The 16,272-nt window shown below is 42.9% G+C and overlaps 1 protein-coding gene across 3 annotated transcripts; it reads right to left on the reverse strand.

Moving 5' to 3' along the window:
* Positions 1-1,878: 1,878 nt before the first annotated feature.
* Positions 1,879-11,791, reverse strand: LOC311062515 (C-1-tetrahydrofolate synthase, cytoplasmic-like). Of its 3 annotated transcripts, none has more exons than XM_084081610.1 (12): positions 11,414-11,791; positions 9,492-9,594; positions 7,749-7,833; positions 5,769-5,828; positions 5,180-5,233; positions 4,805-4,941; positions 4,277-4,377; positions 3,815-3,951; positions 3,292-3,403; positions 3,049-3,176; positions 2,729-2,825; positions 1,879-2,355 (listed from the first exon to the last, which is right to left on the reverse strand). In XM_084081610.1, exons 2-11 carry the CDS (start codon positions 9,590-9,592, stop codon positions 2,751-2,753), a joined length of 990 nt encoding a protein of 329 aa, XP_083937736.1. In that variant the 5' UTR covers positions 9,593-9,594; positions 11,414-11,791; the 3' UTR covers positions 1,879-2,355; positions 2,729-2,750. The 3 variants fall into 3 exon arrangements, with proteins under 3 accessions (XP_083937736.1, XP_083937735.1, XP_083937737.1); XM_084081609.1 differs by having other exon boundaries at positions 1,879-2,359; XM_084081611.1 differs by lacking the exon at positions 2,729-2,825.
* Positions 11,792-16,272: the final 4,481 nt, after the last annotated feature.

The following is a 16,272-nucleotide window of genomic DNA, read 5'->3' on the forward strand; positions in this document are numbered from 1 at the left end:
TTATTTTACAAGTTACAAAAAAAACATGGATAAGTTACCTCAGGTTGGGTACCTGAACATAAAATCCTACTCAAAACAAAACCCTATTCTTACCTTCACCAAAACCCAAAACAAAGCACAGATATCTTACCTCACATAAATTAATGAAACATCTGATCAAACAAAGAACACAAAAGAAAGGACACCCACCCCTACCTTACCAAGACTACCATGTTAACATTGAAACTTCTAAAATACTGGCCAGGCTAAAACACTTAAAAACACCAGACTGGGGTGTTTGGGGAACTGGTATGGAGGAAGACCTCAGGGACACTGAGACAGGCAGCTTTATAGGTGAGCCTGGTCACAGGAGCCAATCATCAGTAAGGTCCACCTGGTAGCCAACCACTCACATTCAGACACCACTCATTCACGTCAGCTGGTAATCAATCAGTCACTCATTCTCACACACCAATGAGGGAAAAAAGATATACACATGGCAACACAGAAACATACATAATATGACCCTATAGGGTCATAACAGTAACACACCTGCACTTAATGATTGTACACACCTGAACTGATTGCAAAAGGCCTTCAAAGGGCACTCATTTGGTGCAGTTGTTAGAGAGGCATGTAGTGAGTGTTTGGTTTCCTTCTGTTCCCTGTTATCCTGAGTTCTTTTGATGCATTATTTAAGTAAGTATTCCTTGGTTAGGTTGTCTTATTTTGTAATGTTCTCCTTGATAATATTTGGTTATGTGTACATTGTTTGATTGGTTTCCGTTTGTTTCTATTATAGTTTAAAATCACCATTTCATTCACCACCTTCATCCTCAATCATTGCAATCAATATATCAATATCAAAAATCAATATCTCCGCCTTGACCATAGCTCACCCGTGGCCACTTCACTAATCACCTTGTTGCCTATGAGTGCGTTCGGATATGAGCACCGGGAGCGCACTCACGTATTGGTTTGTATTGGACTAGTGCGCTCAGTGCCTTATATCCGCACCCTATATACAGTAAATGGACTCAATCTGCATCCTCCCTGCCAAATTCTGAACATGTGTCGTGATGTGTTTGTGTTGTGTTGGAAGGTCTGTTCTATCCTGCCTGCCTTTCATGTAACTGAAAAGAAAGGCCAGCCACCCCTACTGTAAAGAACCCAAATACGTTTTGCACTCAAATATTACATTTGTTGGTGTTGCTTTATTGTGAAATTAAATCTACCTGTATTAAGTCTTTGTTTTGAGTCAAACACTTTTATTTTGAAAATTAGTTGTGGATGACGTAACTACCTGACGCAGGGAGGAAGTATGACACAATAACAGTGTGAAAACACACGTGCCTCTTCGGGGGGGGGGGGGGGGGGGGGGGGGGGGTGCTAAAACTATAAGTGATCATCTCAGAAGACAAACAAATAATCTTTTTGCAGTAAAGAACAGGACATGGTTAGTAGCCATGGATTGTTATATACTATAGAATATTGTGATCTAGGATGTGCTCGCTGCATACAATACAACACAGGGATTTTTGGTTATAAAGGACAGAGGACTATTGCTAAAATGTCATTGCTTGATTTGTCTACATCCAGTATACGGTGTATTGAAGCACAATGACAGAAACATAGTTCTGCAACAAAGGCATACAGTATGGTGCTATGGATAATGAGAATGAACTAAACCAGAGTGTGGTTTACTCTTTCTGATGTAAAATGTGTTGAAAAATTTAATTGTGCGTCGCAAAGGAAGGCATTTGATATGACTGTATTTCATAGTTGGTTAAAAACATCATTTTGTGTCATTTTATGCACTTAAAGGTTAAAAAGGGCTTTATTATATTGAGTTAAAAGCCTGTTACTGCTAAAAAAGGAAAACAAGTTCATTAATGATGGAGTCTTTATTTCATTGCTAAGTAAAGTAATTACAGTAATTCTGTATACTGTTTTTAAAGGTGACATTAAGCTTCATGTAAGCCAATGTGTTGTTATTGCACAGAAAAGATGGGAAACTAACAGTTTTTTTGTTTTTGTATAGTTCTGCCAGCTCTTACGTTGGTCTTTGGATCTTAATAAATACATGATCATCAGTTAAAAGTGTTGACTATCTGTCGGTGGGGACCGCTACACTACCAAGGCTGAACTAACTAAACCTCATTGACACAAATCTGAAACACTGGCCGACACAGAGGACTGGTGTGGTTGGAGGCTGGCTGGGAGGAAAACATCTGAGCCTCTGGAAACAGGAAGCTTTATAGTGTAGCCCATGAAGACAGGAGCCAATCACCTGCCAGATTCCACCTACTGGTTAGCCACTCACATTCATACAACACTCAGTTCACTCACACCAGCTGGTAACCACTCACTCACTCACTCACTATTCAAACACACACACACACACACACACACACACACACACACACACACACACACACACACACACACACACACACACACACACACACACACACACACACACATTGATGAGGGGAAATACATTCACAGGGCAGAACACCATTCAGAGAAATACACAAATGACCCTAGGGTCATAACAGTGACAATAATCAGAGGACAAGGCAAAACAATAATGAATATGCGTTTATAGTTATAGGGTTATAGGAGTTATAGGAATGATAGGAAGTTATAGGAGTTAGTTAGTTAGTGTAGTGCTGGTTATGAGGTAAGGACCTGGGCTGAGGGATCTGTGGTTAGTTAGTTAGTGTAGTGCTGGTTATAAAGTAAGGACCTGGGCTGAGGGGTCTGTGGATTCATATTGATGAAGCTGAGGCCAGACTGCCAGACTGATGTCTCTTCACAAAACGCCATGCACTCTCCACTGTGTTCTATAGAGGCACACACGCACGCACGCACACACACACACACACACACACACACACACACACACACACACACACACACACACACACACACACACACACACACACACACACACACACACACACACACACACACACACACACACAGAGAAAACACACAAGCATAATGAAGTTGATTGTAACAAGAAACAATAGACAAGAAATAAAATCACCATCCATCCATACATACGTTCATCAGCATGGCCACTGTCATTGGTCCCACTCCTCCAGGGACAGGAGTGATGAAGCCTGCTCTCTCTTTGGCCGAGGAGTAATGGACGTCCCCCACCACCCGTTTACCACCGGGCTTACTGGCATCTGAGGAGAGGAGAGGAGAGGAGAGAGGGGTGAGGAGCTGGACAGACAGACAGACAGACAGACAGACAGACAGACAGACAGACAGACAGACAGACAGACAGACAGACAGACAGACCTGGGATGTGGTTGATTCCACAGTCGATGACGACAGCTCCCTCCTTCACCCAATCACCTTTCACCATCTCGGCCCTCCCTGCTCCCACCACCAAGATGTCTGCCCTCCTCACCTAGAGTAGAGCAAAGTAAACAGAACTACAAACAAGATGTCTGCCCTCCCCACCTAGAGCAGAGCAAAGTAAAAAAATAACTACAAACAAGATGTCTGCCCTCCTCACCTAGAGCAGAGCAAAGTAAACACAACTACAAACAAGATGTCTGCCTTCCCCATCTAGAGCAGAGCAAAGTAAACAAAACTTCAAACAAGATGTCTGCCTTCCCCACCTAGAGCAGAGCAAAGTAAGCACAACTACAAACAAGATGTCTGCCTTCCCCACCTAGAGCAGAGCAAAGTAAACACAACTACAAACAAGATGTCTGCCTTCCCCACCTAGAACAGAGCAAAGTAAACAGAACTACAAACAAGATTTCTGCCTTCCCCACCCTGTGGACAACAAACAAAAAAACAAACAAACTCTTACCTGAGCGGGGAGGTCAATTGTTTTGGAGTGACATGTGGTAACCGTGGCATGGCTCCATAGCAGCAGGTCATGCATTGGCGCCCCCACGATCTTACTGCGACCAATCACAACCACGTTCTTCCCCACCACGTCCACGCCTACACACAACATGAACCAATCACAACACGCCTACACACATGAACCAATCACAACCACGTTCTTCCCAGACCCATAGAGAGAGAGAGTGAGAGTTATGTCACGGTTTGATCTCGCCGCAAAGCGGGCTCCTATGGGCTGTATAGTTCCAAACATTGGAACTTCCTCATTGAGATGACGTAACTCTTTCTCTCTATGGGTCTGGTTCTTGCCCACTGCACGGACACACACGCCTACACACAACATGAACCAATCGCAACCACGTTCATTCCCCACCACGGACACGCCCACACACAAAATAAACCAATCACAGCACGCCTACAGTACCTGTCTGTCTGATCAGCTCCATGCATCCATTGGGGGTACAGGGGATGAAGCATTGACCCAGATCTCCACGAGACAACTTCCCTGCATTGATACTGGTCAGACTGCACGCACACACACACACACACACACACACACACACACACACACACACACACACACACACACACACACACACACACACACACACACACACACACACACACACAATACAGAGACATAAAGTATAAACCATTCTGAAAACGGGTGTGACAGACAAGCAGATACTCTCTCTCTGTCTCTCTTTGCCCCCACCCCCTCTGTCTGTCTGTCTGTCTGTCTGTCTGTCTGTCTGTCTGTCTCTCTCTCTCTCTCCTCCCCCCTCTCGCTCTCTCTCTGTGTCACTCACCCATCCAAATCTTTAAGTGGGGACACAGCATCAGTCACAGCCCCCCCTCTCTCTCTCTCTCTCTCTCTCTCTCTCTCTCTCTCTCTCTCTCTCTCTCTCTTTCTTCCTGTCTCTCTCTCCCTCTCTCTCTCTCTGTCACTCACCCGTCCACATCTTTAAGAGGTGACACAGCGTCGGTGACAGCCTCGGTGTCGATACGATGGACAGAGTCCAGAGGAAGCTGAACTATCAGCCCATGGACAGCAGGGTTCTCATTCACTGACGTGATACACTTCAGCACCTGGAATACACAACAATACACAACACACAACATTACACACTTGACTGATTTAATCCACTACAGGCTTGGAGAAGTTACAATGGGTTTATATAGGAAGGGTTGTCTGATAAAATGAATCTAAATATTGAATCAATGTGTGTGTGTGTGTGTGTGTGTGTGTGTGTGTGTGTGTGTGTGTGTGTGTGTGTGTGTGTGTGTGTGTGTGTGTATCAGGTTGTGCAGTTTGTGTCGTATGTACCTCGTCCTCTGTGGCGCTGCTTGGCAGGCGGATGTGATTGGCATCGATTCCAATCTGGGAATAATAAATTATTATTATCATCAGATTAATACATAACTGACATAATGCAACACTATAAACATTTAATCACTTCATCGTGCTCTCTAGTTAACCTCCAACCACAAGAATAACATACTACGCAGTGTGAATTTTTACAATAAATTCTGATTTAATCCATTTAGTTTTAGTCCTATTTTAGTCATCTGAAGTTGTTCATTGTTATTTAGTCTTAGTCGACTAAATATCAAAATGTTAGGTCTTTTAGTCTTAGTCTTAGTCAACACAATTAATAACACTGATAACTATGCTGAATTATACATCGTTGATGTTGGGAAGAAACCTTGTATCTTGTACCTTTTTGTAAATTACTACAGTATCACACAAAAGTTGCAAAAATAGAAGATCTACAAGCTCACGATGCGCTGTGAGCTTGTAGATCAGCCCTTTTCTTTTGGGTTTAAAAAACCTAAAACATTATGAAACATGGAGCTAGGAGGTATATCTGCCTAACATAACAGCAAAGTTATGTTATTCCATGTGTTAGTTGTACCTCTGCAGCTGCTTTTAGCTTCATGCTAATGTAGAGGTTGGAGTCATCTCTGTCTCCCACCTGCAATCAAAAGGAATACATCCATTAAATATATCATAGACTAATACAAAATAACATATCCTGTGGCATAAAGTCTCTGCCAAGACGTTAGACCAGTGGTTAGAGACCTATAAGGGTCTATTTGGAGCCTTCTCAAGGAACCCTGAGTGTCAACGGTCCCCAAACAGGTGTTCACTCTCCATTCCGACATCTCATCACTCCGACTAGTGGCTTCCGCGTGCGGTTAGGGTTAGGGTTAGGGTTAGGTATAGGGTTCGTCAACGTCGGAAAGGCGACATGTCGGAAAGGAGAAATGCACCCCCCCAAACAAAACACTCTCTCCATGTACATCATGGGTTCCCAAACTTTTCAGCCCGCGACCCCAAAATAAGGCGGAAATTGACTCGCGACCCCACCTAAACATGGAGGTCATTTATGCACATAAACTTGCACGTTCGGTGCGCATTTGTAATGTGTTAAAATGGTAAAATGTACCATTTGTGATCATTTTAGATGGCATTTCATCCATTCTGTTGAATAAAAAGTAAAAAAAAAAAAAAAAAAAAAAATGATTTTTTTTTTTTATGACCCAAAATAATTTCGCGACCCCACGTCAGTCTCCCGCGACCCCAAGTGGGGTCGCGACCCCTACTTTGGGAACCCCTGATGTACATGACAGCACACTGTGCTTGTAATGTACGGTATATTCACGTCATTCGGAGGCTTTTTACAGGCCGTAGCAACACGCTGATTGCAATGAATTGATGAATGATGTCATTTTGTGCAACTTTTGAGTTGTGATATGATGCGTAGCCTAACAGACTACACAGTATGTCGTAAGATGGCGGCTTGGCTCGCTGTGTGCTTCATTGGAAGCTGTTGCTGCGATACTATGATCAATTGATACCGATCATTTATGCGTTTAAGGTCGGTCACAGTAACTCGTACCCTTTGTAAAACCATGACTTTAGCAAGGAATGTCTGTTTCACTGCCACGCCACTGCACAAATTAAGCCTTTGTGTGTGTGTGTTCACAGTACCATGTTGTGTACTAATCTTTTTATTTATTATACTAGTAATGTATTATGTCTCACTGTACACGCACACACACACGCACACGTACACGCACACGTACACGTACACGCGCACACACACACACGCACACGCGCACACACACACGCACACGCACACGCACACGCACACGCACGCACACACACACACACACACACACACACACACACACACACACACACACACACACACTTTCCACTGCGGCGACAGTGTGTGTTGATAGAGGGTCCATGGTCCACTGTCTGCTATGATATAAAATAATGCCTGGCTGGCATGCCTAGCAGTGCTTCAGCTAGCGACCCAGAGCAACGACCACAAAACTCTGTTTCTCTGTTGGGGATGTGGGGGTCACATAACTTTATATAAAGTTGTGTTAAAAGACGGTAAATAACAATTAAGGATACCCTTTGTTCTGGGGTACACAACACAACACAACACAAGGCAGAACGATGTCTGGAATGGCCACTAGAAAAAAAAAGATAACTCACACATCGATCAATCAATGTTACTAGAAAGATAGAGGTCAGTAGAATACTGTGAGTGCAGAGATTGCTGGGGTCAGGGGACAGTAGCGTCAGGGCAGTGTGGAACTGGACAGGCTGAGTAAACATGGTCATACTGATAGCAGATTTCAGGCTGTCACACACATCATCACGCTCTACACACTAAAATGTTGCTCCCCCATGTTTGATCAGTTAGGCCCTATTGGACTGTAGTAGTAGTAGTAGTAGTTTGATTGATTGATTGAATACTTTATTAACAAATTGCAAACAGTACAGCAGGTGCAGTTAAAAGATACGACCACTTGTTTCCATTGTGGTCCTATGTATTCAATTCATCAAGTAGTAGTAGTAGTAGTAATGGTATTACCTGTAATACTACAAGTCCTGGCCTGAAGCCTGGAGCCTCCTTTTTCATCTTCTCCACATCTTTCTTCAGCCTCTCTCTGACCAGTCTGTAAGACAGACAGACAGACAGACAGACAGACAGACAGACAGACAGACAGACAGACAGACAGACAGACAGACAGACAGATGCCACATCTTTTAGTTTTTGTCTCATTCCTAAGCCAATAATTTGATGATCAGCGGACCGGTAGGCAGCGGTTCCGGTAGGAGACACAAAGGAGACTCTTTGTGTCTCCTAACGGAACCTCTGCCGGTCATCACATTATTGGCTTAGGAATGTGACAAAAACAAAAACATATCCATGAATTCAAGTCTTCATGGGGTGACAAATCGTCATTTTGGGGGTGAACTATCCCTTTAATAGAAAAAAACAATATTGGTGAAACCTCACAGGATGGTGCCACCTGTCCCTTGAACACAATGGATGAGTGCCGCCATGTTGTGTTCTGCTGTACGTTATTGATATATCTCAGTCGAAAACAAATCTCACTCATTGTAACTTTGTAACTCAAAGTTACTTGGATGTATAACTGTGTTATTACTGTTTTGGTAATTGCAATAATATTACAGTAATATATTCCTAGGCAACCGTAACGCTCTCCCCAAAACACACTCGCCCCCATTTTTCCGGCGGACCGGAATGATTTTATTTGTTTTACTGAAGTTAAGATTAGGAATACGTTTAGGTTTAGGCAGGCATAGTTTTACTGAGGTTACGTTCAGGAATAAGGTTAGGTTTAGGCATAGTTTTACTGAGGTTACGTTTAGGAATAAGGTTAGGTTTAGGCATAGTTTTACTGAGGTTACGTTTAGGAATAAAGTTAGGTTTAGGCATAGTTTTACTGAGGTTACGTTCAGGAATAAGGTTAGGTTTAGGAATAGTTTTACTGAGGTTACGTTTAGGAATAAAGTTAGGTTTAGGCATAGTTTTACTGAGGTTACGTTCAGGAATAAGGTTAGGTTTAGGCATAGTTTTACTGAGGTTAAGTTCAGGAATAAGGTTAGGTTTAGGCATAGTTTTACTGAGGTTACGTTCAGGAATAAGGTTACGTTTAGGCATAGTTTTACTGAGGTTACGTTTAGCAATACCTGGTGGCGACCGCTCCGTGGTCGGCGGATTTGACCTGGGTCGAGCGTGCTTGAGTCCAACGCCGGACACAAGCAGGAAGTAGTGTACTAACTGGGAGCACACAAGCAGGAAGTAGTGTACTAACTGGGAGCACACAATCAGGAAGTAGTGAACTGACTGGGAGGCGAACAGCCTTCTTCCATGCAGTTGGGGGAGTTCGGGGCGAGGCTTCCCTCGGGTCGTCTTCCCAAGCGGGAGTCGTCTGGGTTCGACTCCCGCTTGGGACAATACTTTTTCAAACAACCGCGGGCTACTTTTTTTCGCCGATAAAGTAGTTTTGGACCATGACGGAGGCGCGCCGACTCAGCAGACCTTGAGGCCGAGGAGGCGTGCCCGAGCACCTCCAGGCACGAGTGCCCGCGCCGACCGGCCGATGGCCTGCTAGTCGACTAAGTGCCGCCCGAGTTATGTACCGATAGGCACAGAATCGTAAATTATGTTGTGGGCACTGCGTTTGCCCCATCTGCCACTCACTGCACTAACATAGCCCGCCAGCCCCGCCCCCTTGTGCCTTCAACTGCATGGAAGAAGGTTGTTCGCGACTGGGAGTACACAAGCAGGAAGTAGTGTACTCACTGGGAGGTCTTGTTGCCAGAGATAACGGTGGCCACGGTGCGCCGGCCTCTTTGGCACCCAGAGGCCCAGCGACGCAGCGTGAAGCCCGCAGAGGACAGCATGGCTGAAAGACACAAGGACAGACTGATGATGAGCACACACAGAAAGACAGATCCGTGGAATTGAACCCTTAACCCTGGCTGGTTAATGCCTTGCTCAAGTCATACCATTTCACATGCATTTTAGCTGTCTTTTCTGTTGACACCTCTGGTCTGTCTATGGGCTGATTGAACTGCAATTCCCAGAATTCAGTTCAAAATAACAAACCCATGCACGGATGTACCACTCCAAAACAAAATGCTTGGTTGGCGTGAGTGTTGTTTGAAATTGTGTTTGGAGAAGTTGTCAAAATAACACATTTATGTTCAATGGTTATTTTGAAAGAAATGTACCAGTGAAAGATCATATATATATATTTAAAAAATAATACTTTTGTCATATGAAAAAGTTACACAGACTTTAATCAAACGGTTCCCACTCTCTTTGTTTTCTTTTTCTCTCTCTCTCTCTTTTTCCAATAACAAAACTTGTCCATGATGCCATGTGCACACATGCTACATAGATGAGCAGCCAATCACATCGTCCATGCAAGGCTCCAACTAACATTCCACCAGTTTTACAATTAATCAGCCATGTTTTTTTTTATTTATCCCTGCAGGAGTTTGTGAAATAAAATACCCCGAGCCATCTGGGACTGACACATCATCAGAGAGAGAGAGAGAGAGAGAGAGAGAGAGAGAGAGAGAGAGAGAGAGAGAGAGAGAGAGAGAGAGAGAGAGAGAGAGAGAGAGTTTAGCCATTGCTCAAACACTCAGCACATTTGGATTAAATCAAATGTTAATCATTACAGCAAAACACAGTCACACACATAGGCATGGACTGAAATACTCCTTCATTCATAAACAAACAAGCCAAAGTGCAGTCAGACGATTCATAAGCTCACAACAACATCCCATAAAGGAGTTTAGAACATGTAGCAGAGTGAGTGAGACATGAACTACTTGCCTTGTTGGTTTAAATTCAGTTGAAGTTTGCTGTTCCGTCCAGAAGATTGAGTCACTACTACACCCGCAATATGCTCCACGAATACTACTGCTGGACTGCAACCCTGTGTGTGTGTGTGTGTGTGTGTGTGTGTGTGTGTGTGTGTGTGTGTGTGTGTGTGTGTGTGTGTGTGTGTGTGTGTGTGTGTGTGTGTGTGTGTGGGCGTGTGCATTAGTGCTAGTGCATGCATATGTTTATTGAGTGTGCATGAATGTGTACTCTTGTGGACATATACTCTGGAGCGTGTGTGTGTGTGTGTGTGTGTGTGTGTGTGTGTGTGTGTGTGTGTGTGTGTGTGTGTGTGTGTGTGTGTGTGTGTGTGTGTGTGCGTGGCAGTTGAGCGGCATCCAGATTTTCCCACAGAATTCCTGCCTGCTCTGGAATGGTCTAGGAGGTGCAAGTTACTAAAGCCTTATCAGTACACACACACACACACACACACACACACACACACACACACACACACACACACACACACACACACACACACACACACACACACACACACACACACACACACACACACCTGCGTGACATCTAGAGGTCACACAACTTGTCTCCAATAGATTGCTGCTGCTTTGTTTCTCGTTGTGTTATATGAGATGTTTTCATCAGCTGACATTTATTCATTTACTGTATGCTTCACATTTCTACATTTTCAGATGGCTTTAGGAATGGTAGTCCCTTTGCTACTGTATGACATTTTATTAATGGGCCCGTAAAACTGAAATAATCCTAGTTATAATGAATCAGAAGTAATTACACTTAAATCAAATTAGATCAAACTAAACACTTGACCTGGCTTGAGGTGAAGGGTTCAAAGTTCAACTGTAACTCACGGTGGCGTATTAGACGAGTTAACCTCTGTCCAATCGGTTTCCCCGGTTCTGCTGTCCAGTCAGATTCCGCAGTTTTCTCTGTCCAGTCAGATTCCACAGTTTCTCCGTCCAATCAGATTCCACAGTTCCACGGGGAGTTCCCTGGAATGTTGGCAGCTTAAAGTGTTTTCCTCCTGAAACTGTGTCTGAGCAGAAACACTCTTTTCACACTCTGTTCTTTATACAAGAGAAAGAAGGAATCTATCGTTCATAATAGAGGAGAAGAAAGTTTGTCGTCCTTAAAAGGGGTGAAGGAACAGTTTGTCGTTCTTACTAGGAAAGAGGGGGGGGGGGAGTCTGCTGTTTATGTGCAGGAGAGGAAAGGAGGGACATGCTGCATTTCTGCTCATTCTGTTGGTCAAAGAAAATGTCAGGCTGACTCTCTCACCCTCCCTCCTTCCCCCCTTTCTCTCTCTCTCTCTCTCTCTCTCTCTCTCTCTTCCCCCCTCCCTCCCTCCCTCTCTTTCTCTCTCTCTCTCTCTCTCTTCCCCCCTCCCTACCGCTCTTTCTCTCTCTCTCTCTCTCTCTCTCTCTCTCTCTCTCTCTCTCTCTCTCTCTCTCTCTCTCTCTCTCTCTCTCTCTCTCTCTCTCTTCCTCTCCCTCCCTCTCTCCCCTCTCTCTCTCTCTCTCTCTCTCTCTCTCTCTCTCTCTCTCTCTCTCTCTCTCTCTCCTCTCTCTCTCCCCTCTCTCTCTCTCTCCTCTAGAACAGAACAGCATGCCTGCTCCCTGATTGGTCCTCTTAGTTTTTACTTCCTCAAATCTGAGTGCATGATTTTGTAAACGTATTATTTTATTTGTTAAATATTAACCCCTTAAGCCCTGTATTAAGTAACAAGTAATGAGCCCCGTTTACGTTAGAAAGAGAAGGAAGGAAGGGCATTTCTTGTAATGACCCCAACACTGCTCACATGCATGTGCAAGAATGCACGGGCACACACACACACACACACACACACACACACACACACACACACACACACACACACACACACACACACACACACACACACACACACACACACACACACACACACACACACACACAGATATTGACCAATTGACCGAGACAGTCAGTCAAGGGTCAGTGTTGCACCAATTGCTCTACTATCTACTTAAACGTTTGCACACACACACACACACACACACACACACACACACACACACACACACACACACACACACACACACACACACACACACACACACACACACACACACACACACACACACACCGATGACAGCAGAGGAAACCATGCAAGGCACCATTGAACCTGCTCATCAGAAGCAGTTAGGGGTTCAGTGTCTTCTTGCTCAATGGCACTTTGACAACCTGTCAGGGCGAGCCGGGGATCAAACCAGGAAGCTTGCCTAGAGCCACACTGTTGCCCACAAGCACACATACAGTAGCCTACATGCAGAAACACACAGACACATATTATTGCAAACAAACTGTATCTGCTTTTACTGTATGTATGTTGCTTTTTAGACCATTGGGGGAGGGGGGGTACCAGGGGGTCCCCAGCAAAAATAGTTACCATAGCATCACAATCATTTTAACCACTTTAACCTTATTTAATAGTTTGGCTATTCAAACATAGCAGATATACAAGCTCATAGCGCTATGAACTTGTAGATCTGCTATTTATTTTATGTGAAAATGTGTGCAAATCTTTGAATACATATATTTCAATTTTTTGAAGTCAAATCTTTGCTTCTTCTGTGGAGGCTCTTGGCAAAACACATTTTCATATGGGGTTCCGCAGTCAAATATATAATTTTAGTGGTCCTTGACGTGGAAAAACTCTGAGAACCCCTGCTTTAGACATCATGACAAACCGTTACACAGAACTGTGTTTCTCTGAACTTATCTGAGTTCTACCGGCTGTGCTGCACTTAGAGCTGGGGCTGGGTTGCCCTCTAGTGTTGATTTACTGCACTGCAGGTAGAGGACATGACATCAAAGCACAGGATTGGATTCGTTGTAGAGCAGAGGTTTTCAACTGGTGGTCCGTGGACCACGGGAGGTCCGTGAAGGTATTTGCATGTGGTCTCTGACCATGCATTCAATAATGTACGTGAAGATCCGGGAATAAGGCCATCTAATCGGCATGTGTCTGTTCACTCATAAATTACAAATCAGCATATCAGTTAACATGATTTTAATATGGAAGGTTGGATAAAGTACGAGAACAGAATATGGGTTAAACCGTGCAGATAGCTTGTTTTATTTTGTATAAATAGAACCCTGACTATGCGCGTTGTTAAAAAGTTTTTTTTTTTTTATCGACTAATTCAATGCAGTGTATCTGCTCAAAATCTGCTGTAGAACATAGAAGTAATTGCACAAATGTCACTATGTATCTCGTAAACAACATGTAATGGCCTCAGTAATATGTTTGTATACTGTACTCATTTTGTGTGGACTTGACCAATCATGGATTACACTTTAGTAAACTAACCCAGTAATATGAAGTGATGTGGGCTGAGTATTGTTTTTGGATTAATGTGTGGTCTAGATAAATACAGTGTACTACACTAATGCAGTAACACGGACTGCCCGCAAGATAGCGGCCGAGTAAGATTTTAAATGTAAAAAAAAAAAACTTTTGAAAATAGCAGATCTACAAGTTCACAATGCGTGGCGATGGGACGCATTGTTGATCGGCTATTTTCAAATGGCCGAAATGTATAATGGGCTGAAGAAGTGGTTAATGCATGTTTTGTAAATATATTCAAAATCTACAAAGTAACTAGTTACTAAAGTTTTCAAATAATTGTAGTGGAGTAAAAGTATAATATTTGCCTGTAGAGTAGGAGTAAAAGTACAGACGATTAGAGATACTCCAGTAAACAAGTAAAAAGTAAAAAGTAAAAACAATACCTCAAAATTGAGTAAACGTACTTTTGTGTTTTTGATTGAATACTTTATAAACTTGTTAACAGTTTGCAAAAAGTAAAGCGGTACGATTATACAATGATGCTAGAATGATTACACAAAAGGGCCTGAGGCCTCGTTTCCATTGTGGTCCCTCCTGTGTATTCAATTCATCAAGAAAGAGAGGGCTCGTCCGGGATTTGAACCCGGGACCTCTCGCACCCTAAGCGAGAATCATACCCCTAGACCAACGAGCCATGACGTTACCAAGTTGTGACGCTTATTAGTTGGTGTGGCCTAAGCGGAAACAAAACATTAGCTGACCACGTTGGTTACACCAGTGGTTCCAGGGCCGTGCTTAGGGATCAGGAGGCCCTAGGCAAACCCCAGTATGAGGCCCCTGGGTCGGGACCCATATGTGGGTCGCGGACCAATTTTTAAGGGTCGTGAGTAAAATACCCCTTTATTTTTTTGTTTCCTACATTTTTGTTTTTAATTATTTCAAAAGTTTTGACAAAAAATGTTTGACAAAAAAATTAAAATAAATGTAAAACTAAAAATATGTTTATTTAAATAAAGAAAGTAATGCAAATAGCAGATCGAGCTAAAAAGTATATTTCCCAAATTTAGGATTTTAAACATTGTGAAGAACACAGGGAGCAATTAGTAGTCTTGCTGGGGACACACATAAACACATTGCTGACCTTGCCTGGAATCGTACCTGCGACTACCAGGGCTTCGGCTTCCCAGGCGGGCTCCCTAACCACTCAGCTATGGCTGCCACAGTATTGTATGAAGAGAGGGAGGTTAAAGCCAAAGAGATTTTCAAACTTTCACAAATGTACACCAACACAGACAGACAGATGTCTATCTGTCTGTCTGTCTGTCTGTCTGATAATTCTATTCCAATCTCACTACTTCATTACAAGTTATATTCATAGTGAATTGTTATTAAATTAAATAATATCACATATTATTGCTGTCTCACTCTCTTTCTATCCAATGGTGGCATTGGGTATTCAGTTATAAAGCATTGTTTTTCAGTCTGTTGTCTCAGTCACTGCTATAACTACAGTATAGCACTTTTAAAAACATTTATTATGAAGAAGAATAGCTACTTTCATTATTGACATTTAAAACAAACCATTGAAGTAGAACAATTCAATTTGAAGTGAAACACACATTACCATGTCAAAGCCAACATGTGTGGTGGTGTCTGTGGCTAATGTGTGGCTGTTCTCAGATTTCAGATACAGATCACTTGAGAGACCAAATATTTTCACATTGTAATTAGCTACATGCTAAAACCATCCACAAAGTTAACATGTACATTCATTGTTTTGTTTTGTTTAGATTGTTGTTCGATTGGCAATGTAAACATATGTTTTATCATGCCAATAAAGCTCCTTGAATTGACACACACACACACACACACACACACACACACACACACACACACACACACACACACACACACACACACACACACACACACACACTCACTCCTCAGAGAGAGAGAGAGAGAGAGAGAGAGTCTCAACTTACTCATGCACTGTAGATTGTGCTGATTCAAATGTAAATGCAGTGCTCGAGAGTGGTGTGACAAATGGTGGGTCGGGGTCCGCACATGATTTTTTTTTTTTTTGGGGGGGGGGGGGCACTTTCTTATAAATTGTCAAATAATATAAGAAAGAGACAACAATTGTGAAAATAGTAGATATACAAGCTCAGAACGCCTCACAAAGCAAGGCTTTGTGAGCGCTTGTAGATCGTTTGCCCGGGACCAAAACTATTACAAAATAGCAGATCTACAAGCTCACAACAAGCTACAAGTTGTGTGAGCTTGTAAATCGGCTATTTTCACTACTTCTTAAACTTTTTTAAAATGTTATATAAATTATTTGATGGTTTTCCTTTTATTTTAATATCAAATACTTTAAAAAAA

This window comes from Gymnoscopelus microlampas, assembly GCF_963454915.1.
Source record: "Gymnoscopelus microlampas genome assembly, chromosome: 16".
In the NCBI taxonomy this organism is placed as follows: domain Eukaryota; kingdom Metazoa; phylum Chordata; class Actinopteri; order Myctophiformes; family Myctophidae; genus Gymnoscopelus; species Gymnoscopelus microlampas.